The sequence below is a fragment of the Ranitomeya imitator genome, chromosome 2, assembly GCF_032444005.1.
Source record: "Ranitomeya imitator isolate aRanImi1 chromosome 2, aRanImi1.pri, whole genome shotgun sequence".
Taxonomy (NCBI): domain Eukaryota; kingdom Metazoa; phylum Chordata; class Amphibia; order Anura; family Dendrobatidae; genus Ranitomeya; species Ranitomeya imitator.
The window spans coordinates 386707431-386725682 of NC_091283.1; the positions used below are offsets into that span (position 1 = coordinate 386707431).

General features: G+C 44.7%; 1 protein-coding gene across 1 annotated transcript; it reads left to right on the plus strand.

Moving 5' to 3' along the window:
- The first annotated feature begins 654 nt into the window (after window positions 1–654).
- Window positions 655–7552, plus strand: LOC138667446 (zinc finger protein 84-like). Its single transcript, XM_069755649.1, has 3 exons — window positions 655–748; window positions 4415–4505; window positions 5940–7552. Exons 2-3 carry the CDS (start codon window positions 4457–4459, stop codon window positions 7280–7282), a joined length of 1392 nt encoding a protein of 463 aa, XP_069611750.1. The 5' UTR covers window positions 655–748; window positions 4415–4456; the 3' UTR covers window positions 7283–7552.
- Window positions 7553–18252: the final 10700 nt, after the last annotated feature.

Below are 18252 nucleotides of genomic sequence, written 5' to 3' on the forward strand. Positions count from 1 at the left end.
GGAGAGGATATTACACCTCACCCTAGAGATCCTCTTCCGGCTTACTGGAGAGGTGAGAGATTCTGATGACGTCACATTACATCATTCTTATCTATGGGAATAACAGATGGACAGAACTGGAGAGGTGAGGACTCTGGAAATGTCTGTAGTGAGATTTATTAATGTGTCTCTCCATAACCAGGATTATACAGTAGTGAAGAAGACCTCTAGTGAGCGCTGTCAGGACCCTGTGTCTGAGGGATGGGGAAGACCCCTGAGCCCAATCATGGGGCCTCCACCTCACAACCTGATACATGAGGACATCAATGACCAGAAGATCCTAGAACTCACCTACAAGATGATTGAGCTGCTGACTGGAGAGGTGACACTGCTGGGAATGCTGGGACATTATACAGTAATGCTATGGAGGGATCAGGGGATGACGGTATCATTGTATGTGTCAGGTTCCTATAAGGTGTCAGGATGTCACCGTCTATTTCTCCATGGAGGAGTGGGAGTATTTAGAAGGACACAAAGATCTGTACAAGGACGTCATGATGGAGGTTCCCCAGCCCCTCACATCACCAGGTAATACACAGGACTAAATACACACGGCCTATAATTATCTGTATGTAAAGAATGAATTCAGTCCCTTTATGTGTTTCCTCCAGTTCTATCCAGTAAGAGGACAACACCAGAGAGATGTCCCCGTCCTCTTCTTCCACAGGACTGTAAACAAGAAGATCTCGATGTTCCTCAGGATCATCAGGTAGATGGAGGGAAGGTGTCATGAGATCTCTCCTATGATGTGTAGAAGGCTGTGAAGGTCTTGTGATCAGTCTTATTCTATCCCCCAGTATTATACACTGAATGGACAATGTATTAGAGACACCGGCACTTTCCCGGATAGAGATTAGACCTGTAACCCCGGAGAGTAATATAAAATAAAGTGATAATTTTTCAATGTGAAATCACATTACACTGGGAATATTGAGCACTTCATCTACGCATGGTCATCAGTGTTATGGTAAGGCCCAAAGTAAAAAAAAAAAATACTCCCATACCCATGAGGTTTTTTGTCAAAAATATAAGTACTGAGAATGTTGTGATCGAGGAAGAAAATACACTAAAACTGGATCCTGTGGATGTAAACAACCCATTGAGGAAGTTATCAATAATTGTGCTGAGGATCAGGTAGTGCAGTGTTGTAAATTTCAACTGAATACAGAACTGGAGTCCAACTAAGGTGTTAGAATACAATCATTGGTCCTTAGCACAGATGGGATATAACACCAGATGAACAGTTGTAGGGGGTATGATATAGTATGTTTATACCTTTGCCTTTCCCTCTCGTCCCGGTGCCGTATATTATCAGGGTTAGTCTATTTGTTAACGTATGTTGGTACTGTTACACCATTTAGTGTATTACCACTCTTATACAATGGTACTGCTACACTGTTAGGTGTATTACTGTGTCTTGTTAAATAAATAAATATATATATATATATATATACGTATATATATATATATATATATATATATATATATATATATATATGTTATACTGTTGTATTGTTGCTATGTATAGAGTAGGGAAAGCGTAGTGTCCAATTTTGGGCACTAGATGGGGCACTATAGTATTCGTATTGTATAAAGGAACATAGTGTAAGTAGATGGCTAATTGTAGGAGGGGCTACTGTGTGGTAAGCAAGTGTTTTGTTAGGTAAGCTGAGTAGGACCTAAGTGCCCAAAGAATCCACACGGGCTCTAGGCCCAGGACACCGCAGCAGCCACGTAACGTTAAAGAGGAGAACCCAGCCATTCAGAGTCCTATAGGGACAGAAGGACAGTCTCCAGCATCAGCATTTCAGCAGTGGGAAGCTTGGACGAGAAAGAGGTCCAAAAGACGTACTGGGTCCAGATTGTTTATCATGTGGCAGGTCATTGCTTGGGCTGAAGCTCTAAGGTCCAGGGCGAAACGGACGAATGAATTCTCAAATGTAGTGACTCTACACCAGGATAATGCTGCGGTACCGCCTAAGGCGCTATTACCCCATAATGTACGTGAGGACATGAAGTGGAGTACATGGAAAGTATAGGATGGGAACTGTATGGAATTTGATGCTGAAATTGTTTCTGACAAAGATGTGCTGCGAAGTATGTCAAGTAAAGTTGCCCGTTTTCGATTGCAATTAGACTGTGTGTCTGTTTATTCAGAAGGGCCTGGAAGACACCCTGAAGAGCAGAGGGGAATTCCAGAAGGAGCAGAAAATGGGAACACAAGTAAGCTCAAAGTGAGATGTGATTTACATGTAGAGGGAGGCCAGGGTCTGCGAGACCCAGTATGCTCAGCCACGACTGTGCCCCTGGCGCTCCCCTACACAGTTCCAGTGCCACCTTTATCTGAGAGAAATGGAAAGTAAAAGCTTAAAGGGAACCTGTCAGCAGATTTTGTCGCTAATATGCGGCCACTGCCTTTCAGGGCATATCTACAGCATTCTATAATGCTGTAGATAAGCCCTCGGTCCCACCTGCAAGTGAAAAAAACTCCCATCTTCTTGCAATGCCGCCCTCCTGCTTCTTCATCGCTCCTTGGTATCGGCGCTCCTGCGCAGGCATACTTCTCTGACCTGTTGAGGCCAGAGCAAAGAACTGCAGTGCGCAGGGAAAGATCAGAGAGGCCCAGCGCCTGTGCACTACAGTACTTAACTCTGCCCTCAACAGGTCAGAGAAGTACACCTGCGCAGGAGCGCCGATACCATGGAGCGATGAAGAAGCAGGAGGGCGGCATCGCAAGAAGATGGGAGGCGCCGGACCCGGACCTGTGACACCCATCGGACCAGACCGCCCCACAGTTTCTTCACTTGCAGGTGGGACCAGGGGCTTATCTACAGCATTATAGAATGCTGTAGATCAGCCCTGAAAGGTGGTGGCCGCATCTTATAGCGGCAAAATCTGACAGGTTCCCTTTAACTGAACAAAAATGATATCAATGAGCAGTGGAAAACATTGTGCAGTCAAATAAATCTAGATTTCTGTTGCGCTGATTAGTGGGTCAGAATTTCATACAAGCAGCATAAATCCATTTATCCTTTCTGTCAGGTGCAGTAATGGCGGGAATGTGTTCTTGGCTCATCCTGGGTCCTTTATTATCTCGGGATAGATGTTTGGACATTAGGGCTTACAGAAGCATTTTGACCAACCAAGTTCATCACTTCATGGCAGCTGTTTACCCTACGGTAGAAAGACAAAGCACCTTGTCACAATGGTCTAATAAAGGATTGATTCCAGGAACATTACAGAGAGTGTATACTGCTTCCCTGGCCTTCATAATCCTCATGTTTTAATCTTCTAAAGCATCTCTCGGATGAATTAAAAGAGACTGTTCACTACATTTTAGCATCTCCATCTTATTTGCGGCAATAGCAAGAATGTCATGTCGGAGGTTATTCACACTAGGGCGTCCGACAGACAGCGGTAATTCCACATTTGTCCACTATATGCTCAGTGGCGCCGGCTAGATTTTATCCAGGTTATCCAGGGTTAATCTGGCTGGTAATCAGGTTTGAGGCTGGGTCACGCCGGTGGGCTTTAAATAGTCATTCTGGACTTTGGGCGTCGCCGATTATAGCTTGTGTCTTGTACCTGGTGATCTCGGTCTGGAGTGGTGGTCTAGGAGTTGAAGTATCGTAACTGGTGGTGTATTATCCTTTGTCATATTTCTCCTTCCTATATTTGTGTTTATTTTTGCCCTGTGCACATTATAGTGTTTTCCTGTGTGTCTGCGGCGTGGTGCGTTTTCAGTTTTCCCTGTCTGTACTTTCTGTGTAGGTTGGTGTGTGGTCTTATCACTGGGTGGCGGGTGGAGGTTTCAGCATAGGGCTGAAACAGGAGTTAGGGTCAGGCCTGGCGGCCCAGACAAGCACACCATCAGTTTAAATTCTGGGAGAGGGACAGACAGGGTTTTCCCTAGTCTGAGGGATATCGCAGGGGCCCGGGTAATCAGCTTTAGTCTACCCAATACCCCCGTGACAAAGAACCTATCCTGTCTAGATGGGCCAATACACCTGCAGAATTACTTCTTCATCTAGTGTAATGTATTACAGCATGAATTGCTGAGATTCTGAAAACAGAAAGTCACTAGATGGGTGTCTCTAATAATGTGGCTATTCCGTGTATATTTTATAGTTGGTGGAGATGACAGGAAAAAAACTGATCATAGACAATAGATTTATCTCACAATTGTTTGGTTATGGAGACTGCTGGTTAGAATTAAGATCCAATAGGTTGGATGTATACAGGAGACCTGCAGATGTGTGATAACTACTGCTGTCATTTTGTTGATCGTCATGATAATTTATGATCTTTTTTTGGTTTTTTTAATCAATTCTTGCGACATCTCATCTGTCTGTTACTGTTACAATATTTGTTTCAGGGTGAAGATCTGCCCCATATTAATACTACAGAGACATATTTGATGGGTGATGAGTGGTGTAAAGAGGAGATTCCAATAGATAACGTCATATGTGAGTATAACTTGAAAAAAAAACAACACCAGAAATGCACATTTGAGTTGGCGCCATCCCAGAGTGAACACACCTCCATTATGGGTATATCTTATATATGCTCCATGATTGTGCACATAATAATATATGATTAGTATTGTGACTTGACTTATTCTGACATTTCATCTCTTGCACATATCTGGTCAGTTTACATTATCTGTCTTGCAGCACATGATAATTATTATTATATAACATTATATGGTGATCTGCTGCAGATTCCTGCAATGTCTGGTATAACCCTGTTTTTTGTAAACCTACTACCATCCACTCTGATCATTACATAGTATATTTTTCCCCTTATTAGACCCTTTGATTATGTGTCTGTTTTTTTTAAATCTTTTAAACCAGTTTTGTTTCCCTTACAAATTATTGTACAATCATGTTATATATTCTGATGTCTTGCCTTTGGTGATTTCTTGTTATTCCACTTGATCCATTTTTATCAGTTTATATTTTACACGTGTGATAAAAGATTTTGATAGTTTTTAATTCACTCTTTAACTATCTAGTATTGATTTTTTTTTCACGTTCTATTGCTATAATCATGGCCCTTTTTTAGTATCATGACCTATAAGTCACTTATCCTTTTTCGTTCCTTTTGTTTTGCTGCTTTTGATGCAGAAGAGAAACTTCTGTATTCACAGTCCTGCTTAATACAGAACACATAGAGGATGTCTCTTCATGTACTTTTGAAGTTTGTCAATGATGGGAATTTGAACTCAGGACCCCTGATATGGAAGGTAGAAACATTACTAGGGGGCCACAGGCTGTACTGTTATGTACAGGAGGATTTTCATGCCAGTAAATTGTAGGTGCTGAAAAGCAATCACCAGAGATTTCTGTGTATAGAATTACTATTAAAAATTTTACAAAATCATCCCAGTAAACATGGATATATTTTGTGTCCCTGTAATTATAACAACATGTACAAAAATGCAAAACTTATACGTGCACCATAGCCATGGATTATTTTTATATGACAGTACTGCTGCGCTCTGTGCTAGATGCCTGTATATACCTGCATTTATATACCTGTCACGAAAAGTATGAGAGATGAACACTGCCTAATAGCACTGACTTAAATGTTGACTATATGAGGGTCCACTGAACATGAAACTGCAAATGATTGGTGACAGATTAAGTGAAATCAGAACCTATAGTGAAAAAAACTTCAACAAAGGAAAGAAAATATTGAAAAAGAACAATCTGGTGGCCTAACATCATAATCTACTAGTCTTTGGGTAGTAGTCTACTGTCTTAGTAAGTTTAAAGCTGAATTCTATCTAATTCATAGTTTGTATGAAAAATGTATAAAAGATGGAATAATATGAATATTAATATAAATGAAATGCAGTGCTGTTGACAAATAATAAAAATATGTTTTTTTCTTGGCAGATTATGGTACCAGGAGCCCAGAGGGACATCTGATATTTTCAGATTTTGCAGCAGGTGATCATGGTATCACATCAGATACATATGAAGAACATATAATTATCCCAGATACACTTCAAGCCCTTCTTAGGAAAAATCTAGCATCTGATCCTTTTCAGCAGGTCCTTTCTTCTGCTTCAGTGAATGAAAATATGAAAAACAAAAACCTTATAAGTACTGATGATCATGAAATAACTGACACAGGGGAGAAACCTTTTTTATGTTCAGAATCTGGAAAATTTAACAGTATTAAATCAAGATTTTTGTCACTTCGGAGAAGTCACTCAGGGAAGCAACTATTTTCATGTATAAAATGTGAAAAATATTTTAAAATGAAATCACATCTTGTTTCACATCAAAAAACTCACACAGAGGACAAGCCATTTTCATGCTCAGAATGTGGGATGTGTTTTGATCGGAAAGCATATCTTGTTAAGCATCAGGTATTTCACACAGGATATAAAGCATTTAAATGTTTAGAATGTGGGAAATGTTTTACAGAGAAAAAAAATCTTGTTATACATCAGAGAACTCATACTGGAGAGCAGCCATTTTCATGTTCAGAGTGTGGGAAATGTTTTAATGAGAAATCAAATTTGGCTAGACATCAGAGAACTCACACAGGGGAGAAACCATTTTTATGTTCTGAATGTGGAGATTGTTTTAATCAGAGATCAAATCTTGTTAGACATCTGAGAATTCACACTGGGGAAAAACCATTTTCATGTTCGGAATGTGGGAAATGTTGTAGAGATAAAGCACAACTTGTTAAACATCAAAGAAGTCACACAGGAGAGAAGCCATTTTCATGTTCAGAATGTGGGAAATGTTTTACAGATAAATCACAACTTGTTAAGCATCAAAGAAGTCACACAGGTGAGAAACCATATTTATGTTCAGAATGTGGGAAACGATATAGCCAGAAATCCAAACTTGTTACACATCAAAGAATTCACACAGAGGAAAAGTTGTTTTCAGGTTCAGAATGTTCATGTGATCTTGTTAGACATCAGAAAGCTCACACAGTGGATAGGCCATTTTCATGTTTAGAATGTGGAAAATGTTTTAAGAAGAAATGCGATCTTGTTAGACATCATAAAACTCACACAGGAGAGAAACCATTTTCATGCTCAGAATGTGGAAAATCTTTTATCAAGAAATACGATCTTGTTAGACATCATAGAACTCACACAAGGGAGAAACCATTTTCATGTTCAGAATGTTGGAAATGTTTTACCCAGAAATATGATCTTGTTAGACATCAAAGAACTCACACAGTGGAGCAGGCATTTTCTTTTTTTGTTTAAAATCAGTACAGTCAACATGTAAATTAAAAAATAAGCGTTATAATCTAGTAAATAGTAGTAAGGCAAACTGGGAAAAGGAAGAGCGCACAATAGGGTTTTAAATTTTAAAACAACACATAAACAAAATGATTCCGCTCACCTGGTGTTGTTGCAACAAAGCAACATGTAATAAATGCATATACCAGCTGCTGCAAGACATGAGTCAAAAGGACTTAGAGAAAGAACATATCCGGGTGAAGTGTCAATGGATGCGCTGCTGATAATTGAAGTAAAGGAATATTATCCTTAGAAACTTTATTTTAACAGGTTTACAAAGTCAACGCGTTTCAAGATCAGCCCAGGACCTCTTCATCAGGACAAAAACCTAGTGGCCACTAGGTTTTTTGTCCTGATGAAGAGGTCCTGTGCTGGCCTTAAAACGCATTGAATTTGTAAACCTGTTAAAATAAAGTTTCTAAGAATAATATTCCTTTAATTCAATTATCAGCAGCGCATCCAGTGACTTTTCACCCGATATGTTCATAATCTAATAAAGTCACTTGTGTGCAAGAAAAAAGGAAATAAATTTTGAGCACTAAATTATTATTAGGAAATACATTTGATTACTAATGACCATTTGTTATTGTAAAGCAATGAGAATCTCAGCATGTATAAAATATTTATCATTTGCACTTACTTTTTAACTTAATTTTAAAATAGTTGTTTAGTGCCTGTCTTTCGTTTTATTTGACATTGACCATAGCGAGACGCTTCTACACATGATCAGGATAACTGCTGAAGTAGCCATCGAAAGCCCAGCTTGTGCCATCTAATTAATACACTGACATATATTTATTAGATTACACCATGGGCATACGTATAAATCAACCCTATAGTTAAACTATGATTTTCACATCCTCCACCCTTCCCCAAACAAAAAAACCCAGAAAATTAATATAATTATTTGGCTTGTGCACTTAGACACAGTCACAGAAGAACATGCCCCCCTACAATGCACACTCACACAGTACGATGCCTCATACAGTGCTCACATTACAGTATCATCCATGCACAGTGATGCTTTCAGAATGCCCTCAATACAGTTTGAAGTCCCTACAGTGCCCCCAATAAAATAGGCTGCCAGGATCCCCCCAGCACAGCAAGACTGCCCAACAGGCCCCATATACAGTGTGCTCCATAATACACAATGATGCACTCATAGTACCTCCAATCAGGGGTGGATTAAGGGTAGCCAGGGCCCCGGGCTGTTCAGACACTGTGGGCCCCCCGGGTCATGTGACGGGGGTCATGTGACATACCCGAGCCAGATTATTCCAGAAAAATGGCCAGGCCCTACTCTACTGTAACCTATTAAATATTTGTTAAAATCTGCAATACAATTTAGGTATATTTTGATCAATAATATCACATACAAGGAACAAATACCACCGCACCATGACCAGACCACAAATTACAACCACAGTGATCGAATAATATCACATACAAGGGACAAATACCACAACACCATTTCCAGACCACATATTACCACCACATAGTGACTGAATACTACAATACTGATCAGTAATAAACAAAAACACAATACTATCACTATAAGTGCCAGTATTCACAGGAGATCTGTACTTAGTATGCAGTGTCTGTGTAGAGGTAATACAGAGATCACTGGTGGTATTATACACAGGAGCTCTGTATATAATGTATATGGAATACAGTGATCACTGGTGACATAGTACACAGGAGCTCTGTATATAGTATACAGTGTATAGTGTCAGTGTATAGGTAACACTGACTCACCAGTGACGTCTCTAGGTGAAGTCCTTCATCTTTCATCCAGCAAAGACCGCCATCATTTTTTCCAGCCAGGACTCGTTTCTGCAGGAAATAACACAGTTATCTCGAGCTCCGCTTGCAGAACACATTACTTAATTTTTCACAACTTCTACATTACAACACGAAGAAAAAAAGGCGATATAGTGTCACTCTGCACAGTAACAGGCCTGCCCCCTCATTTAAAACAGTATACTAAAAAAAAAAAATAAATACATCACTGAAGTAATAATATCCCTTAATTAGCCCCTATGGTAATAATATTCCCCACCCTGGCCCCGTGTGTCTCATTCCTGGCTCCAGCCATATGTTCTCCCATCCTGCACTCATGACTATCCATTCTACCCCATATGATCTCCCCATCCTGCCCCATCTGTCTCCATCATATCCATCCTGCCCCATGATCCAATCCTGCCCCATGTCTTTCATTCTGCCCCGTGTCTCCAATCATGCCACGTGTCTACATTCTGCCCATGCCTCCAGTCCTGCCCCCAGTGTGTCCAGCAATCTGCCCCAGTGTGTCCAGCATATTACCCCCAGTCTGTCCAGCAATCTGCCCCAGTATGTCCAGCATATTGCTCCAGTGTGTCCAGCATTGCCCCCAGACAGTGTGTCCAGCAATCTGTCCCAGTGTCTGACTCCAGCATATTGCCCCCAGTGTGTCCAGCAATCTGCCCCAGTGTCCAGCATTGCCCCCAGACAGTGTGTCCAGCAATCTGCCCCAGTATGTCCAGCAATCTGCCCCAGTGTGTCCAGCAATCTGCTCCAGTGTGTCCAGCATATTACCCCCAGTGTGTCCAGCAATCTGCCACAGTATGTCCACCATTGCCCCCAGACAGCGTCCAGCAATTTGCCCCAGTGTGTTCAGCAATCTGCCCCAGTGTGTCCAGCATATTACCCCCAGTGTGTCCAGCATATTACCCCCAGCGTGTCCAGCATATTACCCCCAGTGTGTCCAGCATATTACCCCCAGTGTGTCCAGCAATCTGCCCCAGTGTGTCCAGCATATTACCCCCAGTGTGTCCAGCAATCTGCCCCAGAATGTCCAGCATATTGCCCCAGTGTGTCCAGCATTGCCCCCAGACAGTGTGTCCAGCAATCTGCCCCAGTGTCCAGCATTGCCCCCAGACAGTGTGTCCAGCAATCTGCCCCAGTGTGTCCAGCATTGCCCCAGTGTGACCAGCAATCTGTCCCAGTGTCTGACTCCAGCATATTGCCCCCAGTGTGTCCAGCAATGTGCCCCAGTGTCCAGCATTGCCCCCAGACAGTGTATCCAGCAATCTGCCCCAGTGTGTCCAGCAATCTGCCCCAGTGTGTCCAGCAATCTGCCCCAGTGTGTCCAGCATATTACCCCCAGTGTGTCCAGCATATTACCCCCAGTGTGTCCAGCAATCTGCCCCAGTGTGTCCAGCAATCTGCCACAGTATGTCCAGCATTGCCCCCAGACAGTGTCCAGCAATCTGCCCCAGTGTGCCCAGCATATTACCCCCAGTGTGTCCAGCATATTACCCCCAGTGTGTCCAGCATATTGCCCCCAGTGTGTCCAGCATATTGCCCCCAGTGTGTCCAGCATATTACCCCCAGTGTGTCCAGCATATTGCCCCAGTGTGTCCAGCATTGCCCCCAGAAAGTGTGTCCAGCAATCTGCCCCAGTGTCTCCAGCAATCTGCCCCAGTGTCTCCAGTATTGCCCCCAGTGTGTCCTCCAGCAATCTGCCCCAGTGTCTCCAGAATTGCCCCCAGTGTGTCCTCCAGCAATCTGCCCCAGTGTCTCCAGTATTGCCCCCAGTGTGTCCTCCAGCAATCTGCCCCAGTGTCTCCAGTATTGACCCCAGTGTGTCCTCCAGCAATCTGCCCCAGTGTCTCCAGTATTGCCCCCAGTGTGTCCTCCAGCAATCTGCCCCAGTGTCTCCAGTATTGCCCCCAGTGTGTCCTCCAGCATTGCCCCAGTGTGTCCTCCAGCATTGCCCCCCAGTGTGTTCTCCAGGCTCCAGCATTGCCCCAGTGTGTCCTCCAGCATTGCCCCCCAGTGTGTTCTCCAGGCTCCAGCATTGCCCCAGTGTGTCCTCCAGTATTGCCCCCCAGTGTGTCCGTTAGCTTATCAAAAAAAACAAACAAAAAAAACAACAGTCTCCTCACCTGTCCGCGCTCCAGGCGGCGAGCTCCTTCCAGCAGCGCACACTCGCCGGCGACTGACAATGACGTCAGACGCCGGCGACGTGTGCGCTGCGGCCGACTTCAGCTGCCAGCCTCCAATTGGCTGGCGGCTGTTGTTGCTAACTATTGATGTGCGGGCGCGCGCCCACACATCAATAGGAAACCGCCGCAGCGCCGGAAGGGGCCCGGTGAGCAGATGAGAAGGGGCCCAATGCGGGCCCCCTCTCTCTGCCTACCGGATCCGGGGGCACATACATGCCGGCCCGGCGGTGGGCATTCAATCACAGACGATTAGTGGAGGGTCAATCTGTGCGGTAGCCCAGGGCCCCCCCAGACCACTGGGCCCTGGGCTACCGCCCATATTGACCCTCTGATAATCCGCCCCTGCCTCCAATACAGTTTGATGTTCTCACAGCAACACCAATACTCGCACTCTGTCTTGAAATATGGTATAATGTCAACACAGTGCTCCCCAATATAGTTTGTATAAAGTTGACACAGGAGAAAGACTGGGTATTACAAATAAAAGGAATATTTATATTATGATCAATATCTCAATAGTCTACTCATAGGTGATTACCAAATAGTAAACCAAGCCACCACCTGTGTAAAAAAGTATAGTGAAACCACTATAAGAGCAGGAAAAACATGCACCGAATATGAACTAAGCCAGAAAAAACAAAGGATGTCAGGAAATACTTTGAGTATATGACTTTTATTTAAATATAATGACAAACAGTAACCAATAAAATTGTTTTTAAAAATAATGTATATGTATACTAATAAAATATGATTTACTATGTGCACATATTAAAAATATATATATGTGTGTGCTATTCGCACTAGGCAGGTCAAAAAAATATTATTATTATTTCATTTATATAAACTGGATATCCCAAAAGATAAAGTTGTAAGTCTAGAAGTAGGGATCATATATAAAAGGATATATAGAAATTAATTGCAAAGCAACTAGAGTGAAAAAAATAAAGTGTGTAAAAAACTAAATTAAAAACAGAAAGAGTATATATCTGCTTTTTTTGGGAGTATATATTATCTCACAAGTGACGTGATATTATGAGTGTTAAATATAACATATAACATGCAAATGATGCAAAAAAAGGGCTACATGCTAAATGTAGTTGTGCAAATACCATATGTATAGATCATATAGAAAATATAGACCAGAAGGTGCAATGTGCGTATTATACCAAGTATGGTTTACAATGTATATCATAAATGGTCCCCATATGATGAATTTCTATAGGGGAAATACTGAATATATGATCCAATCGCTACTTACTTTTAATCAAGTTGGGGGATATATCCAGGACCGCCAATATGAAGCTATGTGCACCCCGACGCACGTTTCGGACCCAAGAGTTCCTTCATCAGATTCACAAAGTGAAATGCAGCATCGCTGGCCACAAGCACTTATCCACATGTCGGTCATTGAGTGATGTTATGGGACACGTGCTGGCATCAGGCGTGGAAGGTATACCGGGGAAAAAAGTGGCGGCTGGGGACCAAGTACCGAGGGACGCCCACCGCCGTGATGCTTAGAAAGCCTTGGTGTCCACAAGTCTAAACAACAACATTTCCAGGGCAATCAATCTGGAAATATGCCTGTTTAGTGTTTGGGCCTTTGGGTGGGTGGCTGGGTAGTTTCACTTGCATTCCAAGGCCTGGGGTAGGGACCGCTGAATGCTGCACTGGGACAAAGAATTGGACATGGTTGCTGATGATACTTGTGAATGTGCAACGACAGGTGCAAGGCGTGAGTCATACATGCCTGCGTCCTGGACAGGGGATTAGCAAGCACGTAGCACAAGGGAAGAGGCAGTGGTGTCACTTGCAGACACTGATTGTGGACCCAGGTGTTCGGCCCACCAAGTCGGGTGCTTTGATATGTGCCTGAGCATGCTGCTGGAGGTCATGCTGGTAGTGCGTCTGCTGATCTTGGTAGTGCACAGGTTGCAAATGACAGTTCTTTTATCGTCCACAATTTCTTTAAAAAAAGTGCCAGACTGGGGAATTCCTAGCAGGCAGCCCTCATTAAAATCTTTGCAGAGCTATCATGTGGCCCTCATTCAAAATTTTTAGAAGGTCATCAGGCGGCCCTTTGTAAATATATTGAAAGGGTAAACAGGTGGCCTTCGCTCAAAATATTGAACGGGTAAGTAGGCGGCCCTAGCTCCAAATCTTTAGTGGGTAAACAAGGGGTTAACAACCCCAGTCCGCAAGGGCCACCCACAGTGCATGTTTTCAGGATTTCCTAAAGGTACTGTCACACTAAGCGACGCTGCAGCGATACCGACAACGATGTCGATCGCTGCAGCGTCACTGTTTGGTCGCTGGAGAGCTGTCACACAGACAACTCTCCAGCGACCAACGATGTCGGTAACCAGGGTAAACAACGGGTTACTAAGCGCAGGGCCGCGCTTAGTAACCCGATGTTTACCCTGGTTACCATCGTAAAAGTAAAAAAAACAAACACTACATACTTACCTTCCGCTGTCTGTCCTCGGCGCTGTGCTTTCCTGCACTGACTGCAGGACTGCTGAAAGTCCCCCTCTTGGCTTATAGTCATACACAGGGGTCGGCAGGGGAGGGGGAGCGGGGGCTGTCTAATTATACTCACCTACTCCTGGTGCGGTCCCTGCGCGTCCCTGCTTCTTCCAGCCCTGCATATTCTTCCTGTACTGAGCGGTCACATGGTACCGCTCATTACAGTAATGAATATGCGGCTCCACCCCTATCGGAGGTGGAGCCGCATATTCATTACTGTAATGAGCGGTAACGGTGACCGCTCAGTACAGGAAGAATATGCAGCGCCGGGAGAAGCAGGGACTGCACCGCGCCAGGAGCAGGTAAGTATACGGGGAGGGGGAGCGCAGCGCTACGTGATATTTACCTCTCCTCGTTCCGGTGCGGCTCCGTCATCAGCGTCCTCTGGCTGTGACGCTCAGGTCAGAGGGCGCGGTGAAGTTGTCAGTGCGCGCCCTCTGCTGAATGTAAGTGCTGAGGACGGAGCCGCACCCGAACGATGAGCAGGGGAAAGTGCCGGAGTCCTAAGCGACGGAGAGGTGAGTATATGATTTTTCTTTTTATCGCAGCCACAGCATATGGGGCAAGTGACTGTATGGAGCATCTTATGGGGCCATAACATTTGTGCAGCACTATATAGGGCAGTCACTGTATGGATCATCTGTATGGGGCCATAACGATTGTGCAGCACTATAAGGGGCAGTGATTGTATGGAGCATCTGTATGGGGCCATAACACTTGTGCAGCATTATATGGGGTAGGTGACTGTATGGAGCATCTTATGGGGCCATAACGTTTGTGCAGCACTATAAGGGGCAGTGTCTGTACGGAGCATCTTATGGGGCCATAACGTTTGTGCAGCATTATATGGGGCAGTGACTGTACGGAGCATCTTATGGGGCCATAACGTTTGTGCAGCATTATAAGGGGGAAGTGACTGTACGGAGCATCTTATGGGGCCATAACGTTTGTGCAGCATTATAAGGGGGAAGTGGCTGTATGGAGCATCTGTATAGGGCCATAACACTTGTGCAGCATTATATGGGGCAAGTGACTGTATGGAGCATCTTATGGGGCCATAACGTTTGTGCAGCACTATAAGGGGCAGTGTCTGTACGGAGCATCTTATGGGGCCATAACGTTTGTGCAGCATTATGTGGGGCAGTGACTGTACGGAGCATCTTATGGGGCCATAACGTTTGTGCAGCATTATATGGGGCAGTGACTACGGAGCATCTCATGGGGCCATAACGTTTGTGCAGCATTATAAGGGGCAGTGACTGTATGGAGCATCTGTATGGGGCCATAATGTTTGTGCAGCACTATAAGGGGTAGTGACTGTATGGAGCATCTTGTGGGGCCATAACAATTGTGCAGCACTATAAGGAGCAAGTGACTGTATGGAGCATCTTATGGGGCCATAACGATTGTGCAGCACTATAAGGGGCAAGTGACTGTGTGGAGCATCTTATGGGGCCATAACGACTGTGCAGCACTATAAGGGGCAAGTGGCTGTGCGTAGCATCTTATGGGGCCATAACGCTTGTGCAGCACTATAAGGCGCAAGTGACTGTATGGAGCATCTTATGGGGCCATAACGATTGTGCAGCACTATAAGGGGCAGTGACTGTATGGAGCATCTGTATGGGGCCATAACGATTGTGCAGCACTATAAGAGGCAGTGTCTGCACGGAGCATCTTATGGGGCCACAACGTTTGTGCAGCATTATATGGGGCAGTGACTGTACAAAGCATCTTATGGGGCCATAACGTTTGTGCAGCATTATAAGGGGCAAGTGGCTGTATGGAGCATCTGTATGGGGCGATAACACTTGTGCAGCATTATATGGGGCAGGTGACTGTATGGAGCATCTTATGGGGCCACAACGTTTGTGCAGCATTATATGGGGCAGTGACTGTACAAAGCATCTTATGGGGCCATAACGTTTGTGCAGCATTATAAGGGGCAGTGACTGTACGGAGCATATTATGGGGCCATAACGTTTGTGCAGCACTATAAGGGGCAGTGTCTGTATGGAGCATCTTATGGGGCCATAACGTTTGTGCAGCATTATATGGGGCAGTGACTGTATGGAGCATCTTATGGGGCCATAACGTTTGTGCAGCACTATAAGGGGCAGTGTCTGTATAGAGCATCTTATGGAGCCATAACGATTGTGCAGCACTATAAGGGGTAGTGACTGTATGGAGCATCTTGTGGGGCCATAACAATTGTGCAGCACTATAAGGGGCAAGTGACTGTGTGGAGCATCTTATGGGGCCATAACGACTGTGCAGCACTATAAGGAGCAAGTGACTGTATGGAGCATCTTATGGGGCCTGTTATGGCTGGCAATCAGGCAACACAGCGTGCAGTAATCAGCGCACATACAGAGATCTGGCAATAACCAAAAACAATAGGACGAGCTCTGAGACGTGGAATCTCTGTAGACTGCAGTACCTGATCTATCCTCACACAACTATAAGCAGCAGTGGATTGCGCCTAACAACTACCTATGCAACTCGGCACTGCCTGAGGAGCTGACTAGCCTGAAGATAGAAATACAAGCCTGACTTACCTCAGAGAAATACCCCAAAGGAATAGGCAGCCCCCCACATATAATGACTGTTAGCAAGATGAAAAGACAAACGTAGGAATGAAATAGATTCAGCAAAGTGAGGCCCGATATTCTAGACAGAGCGAGGATAGCAAAGAGAACTATGCAGTCTACAAAAAACCCTAAAACGAAAACCACGCAAAGGGGCAAAAAGACCCACCGTGCCGAACTAACAGCACGGCGGTGCACCCCTCTGCTTCTCAGAGCTTCCAGCAAAAGACAATAGCAAGCTGGACAGAAAAAAACAGAAAACAAACTAGAAGCACTTATCTAGCAGAGCAGCAGGCCCAAGGAAAGATGCAGTAGCTCAGATCCAACACTGGAACATTGACAAGGAGCAAGGAAGACAGACTCAGGTGGAGCTAAATAGCAAGGCAGCCAACGAGCTCACCAAAACACCTGAGGGAGGAAGCCCAGAGACTGCAATACCACTTGTGACCACAGAAGTGAACTCAGCCACAGAATTCACAACAGTACCCCCCCCTTGAGGAGGGGTCACCGAACCCTCACCAGAACCCCCAGGCCGACCAGGATGAGCCACATGAAAGGCACGAACAAGATCTGGGGCATGGACATCAGAGGCAAAAACCCAGGAATTATCTTCCTGAGCATAACCCTTCCATTTGACCAGATACTGGAGTTTCCGTCTAGAGACACGAGAATCCAAAATCTTCTCCACAATATACTCCAATTCCCCCTCCACCAAAACAGGGGCAGGAGGCTCCACAGATGGAACCATAGGTGCCACGTATCTCCTCAACAACGACCTATGGAATACATTATGTATGGAAAAGGAGTCTGGGAGGGTCAGACGAAAAGACACCGGATTGAGAATCTCAGAAATCCTATACGGACCAATAAAACGAGGTTTAAATTTAGGAGAGGAAACCTTCATAGGAATATGACGAGAAGATAACCAAACCAAATCCCCAACACGAAGTCGGGTTCCCACACGGCGTCTGCGATTAGCGAAAAGCTGAGCCTTCTCCTGGGACAAGGTCAAATTGTCCACTACCTGAGTCCAGATCTGCTGCAACCTGTCCACCACAGAATCCACACCAGGACAGTCCGAAGACTCAACCTGTCCTGAAGAGAAACGAGGATGGAACCCAGAATTGCAGAAAAATGGAGAGACCAAGGTAGCCGAGCTGGCCCGATGATTAAGGGCGAACTCAGCCAACGGCAAAAATGACACCCAATCATCCTGGTCAGCGGAAACAAAACATCTCAGATATGTTTCCAAGGTCTGATTGGTTCGTTCGGTCTGGCCATTAGACTGAGGATGGAAGGCCGAGGAGAAAGATAGGTCAATGCCCATCCTACCACAAAAGGCTCGCCAGAACCTCGAGACAAACTGGGAACCTCTGTCAGAAACAATATTCTCAGGAATGCCATGTAAACGAACCACATGCTGGAAGAACAAAGGCACCAAATCAGAGGAGGAAGGCAATTTAACCAAGGGCACCAGATGGACCATTTTAGAAAAGCGATCACAGACCACCCAAATGACCGACATTTTTTGAGAAACGGGAAGGTCAGAAATGAAATCCATCGAAATATGTGTCCAAGGCCTCTTCGGGACCGGCAAGGGCAAAAGCAACCCACTGGCACGTGAACAGCAGGGCTTAGCCCTAGCACAAATTCCACAGGACTGCACAAAAGCACGCACATCCCGTGACAGAGATGGCCACCAGAAGGATCTAGCAACCAACTCCCTGGTACCAAAGATTCCTGGATGACCGGCCAGCACCGAACAATGAAGTTCAGAGATAACTTTACTAGTCCACCTATCAGGGACGAACAGTTTCTCGGCCGGACAACGATCAGG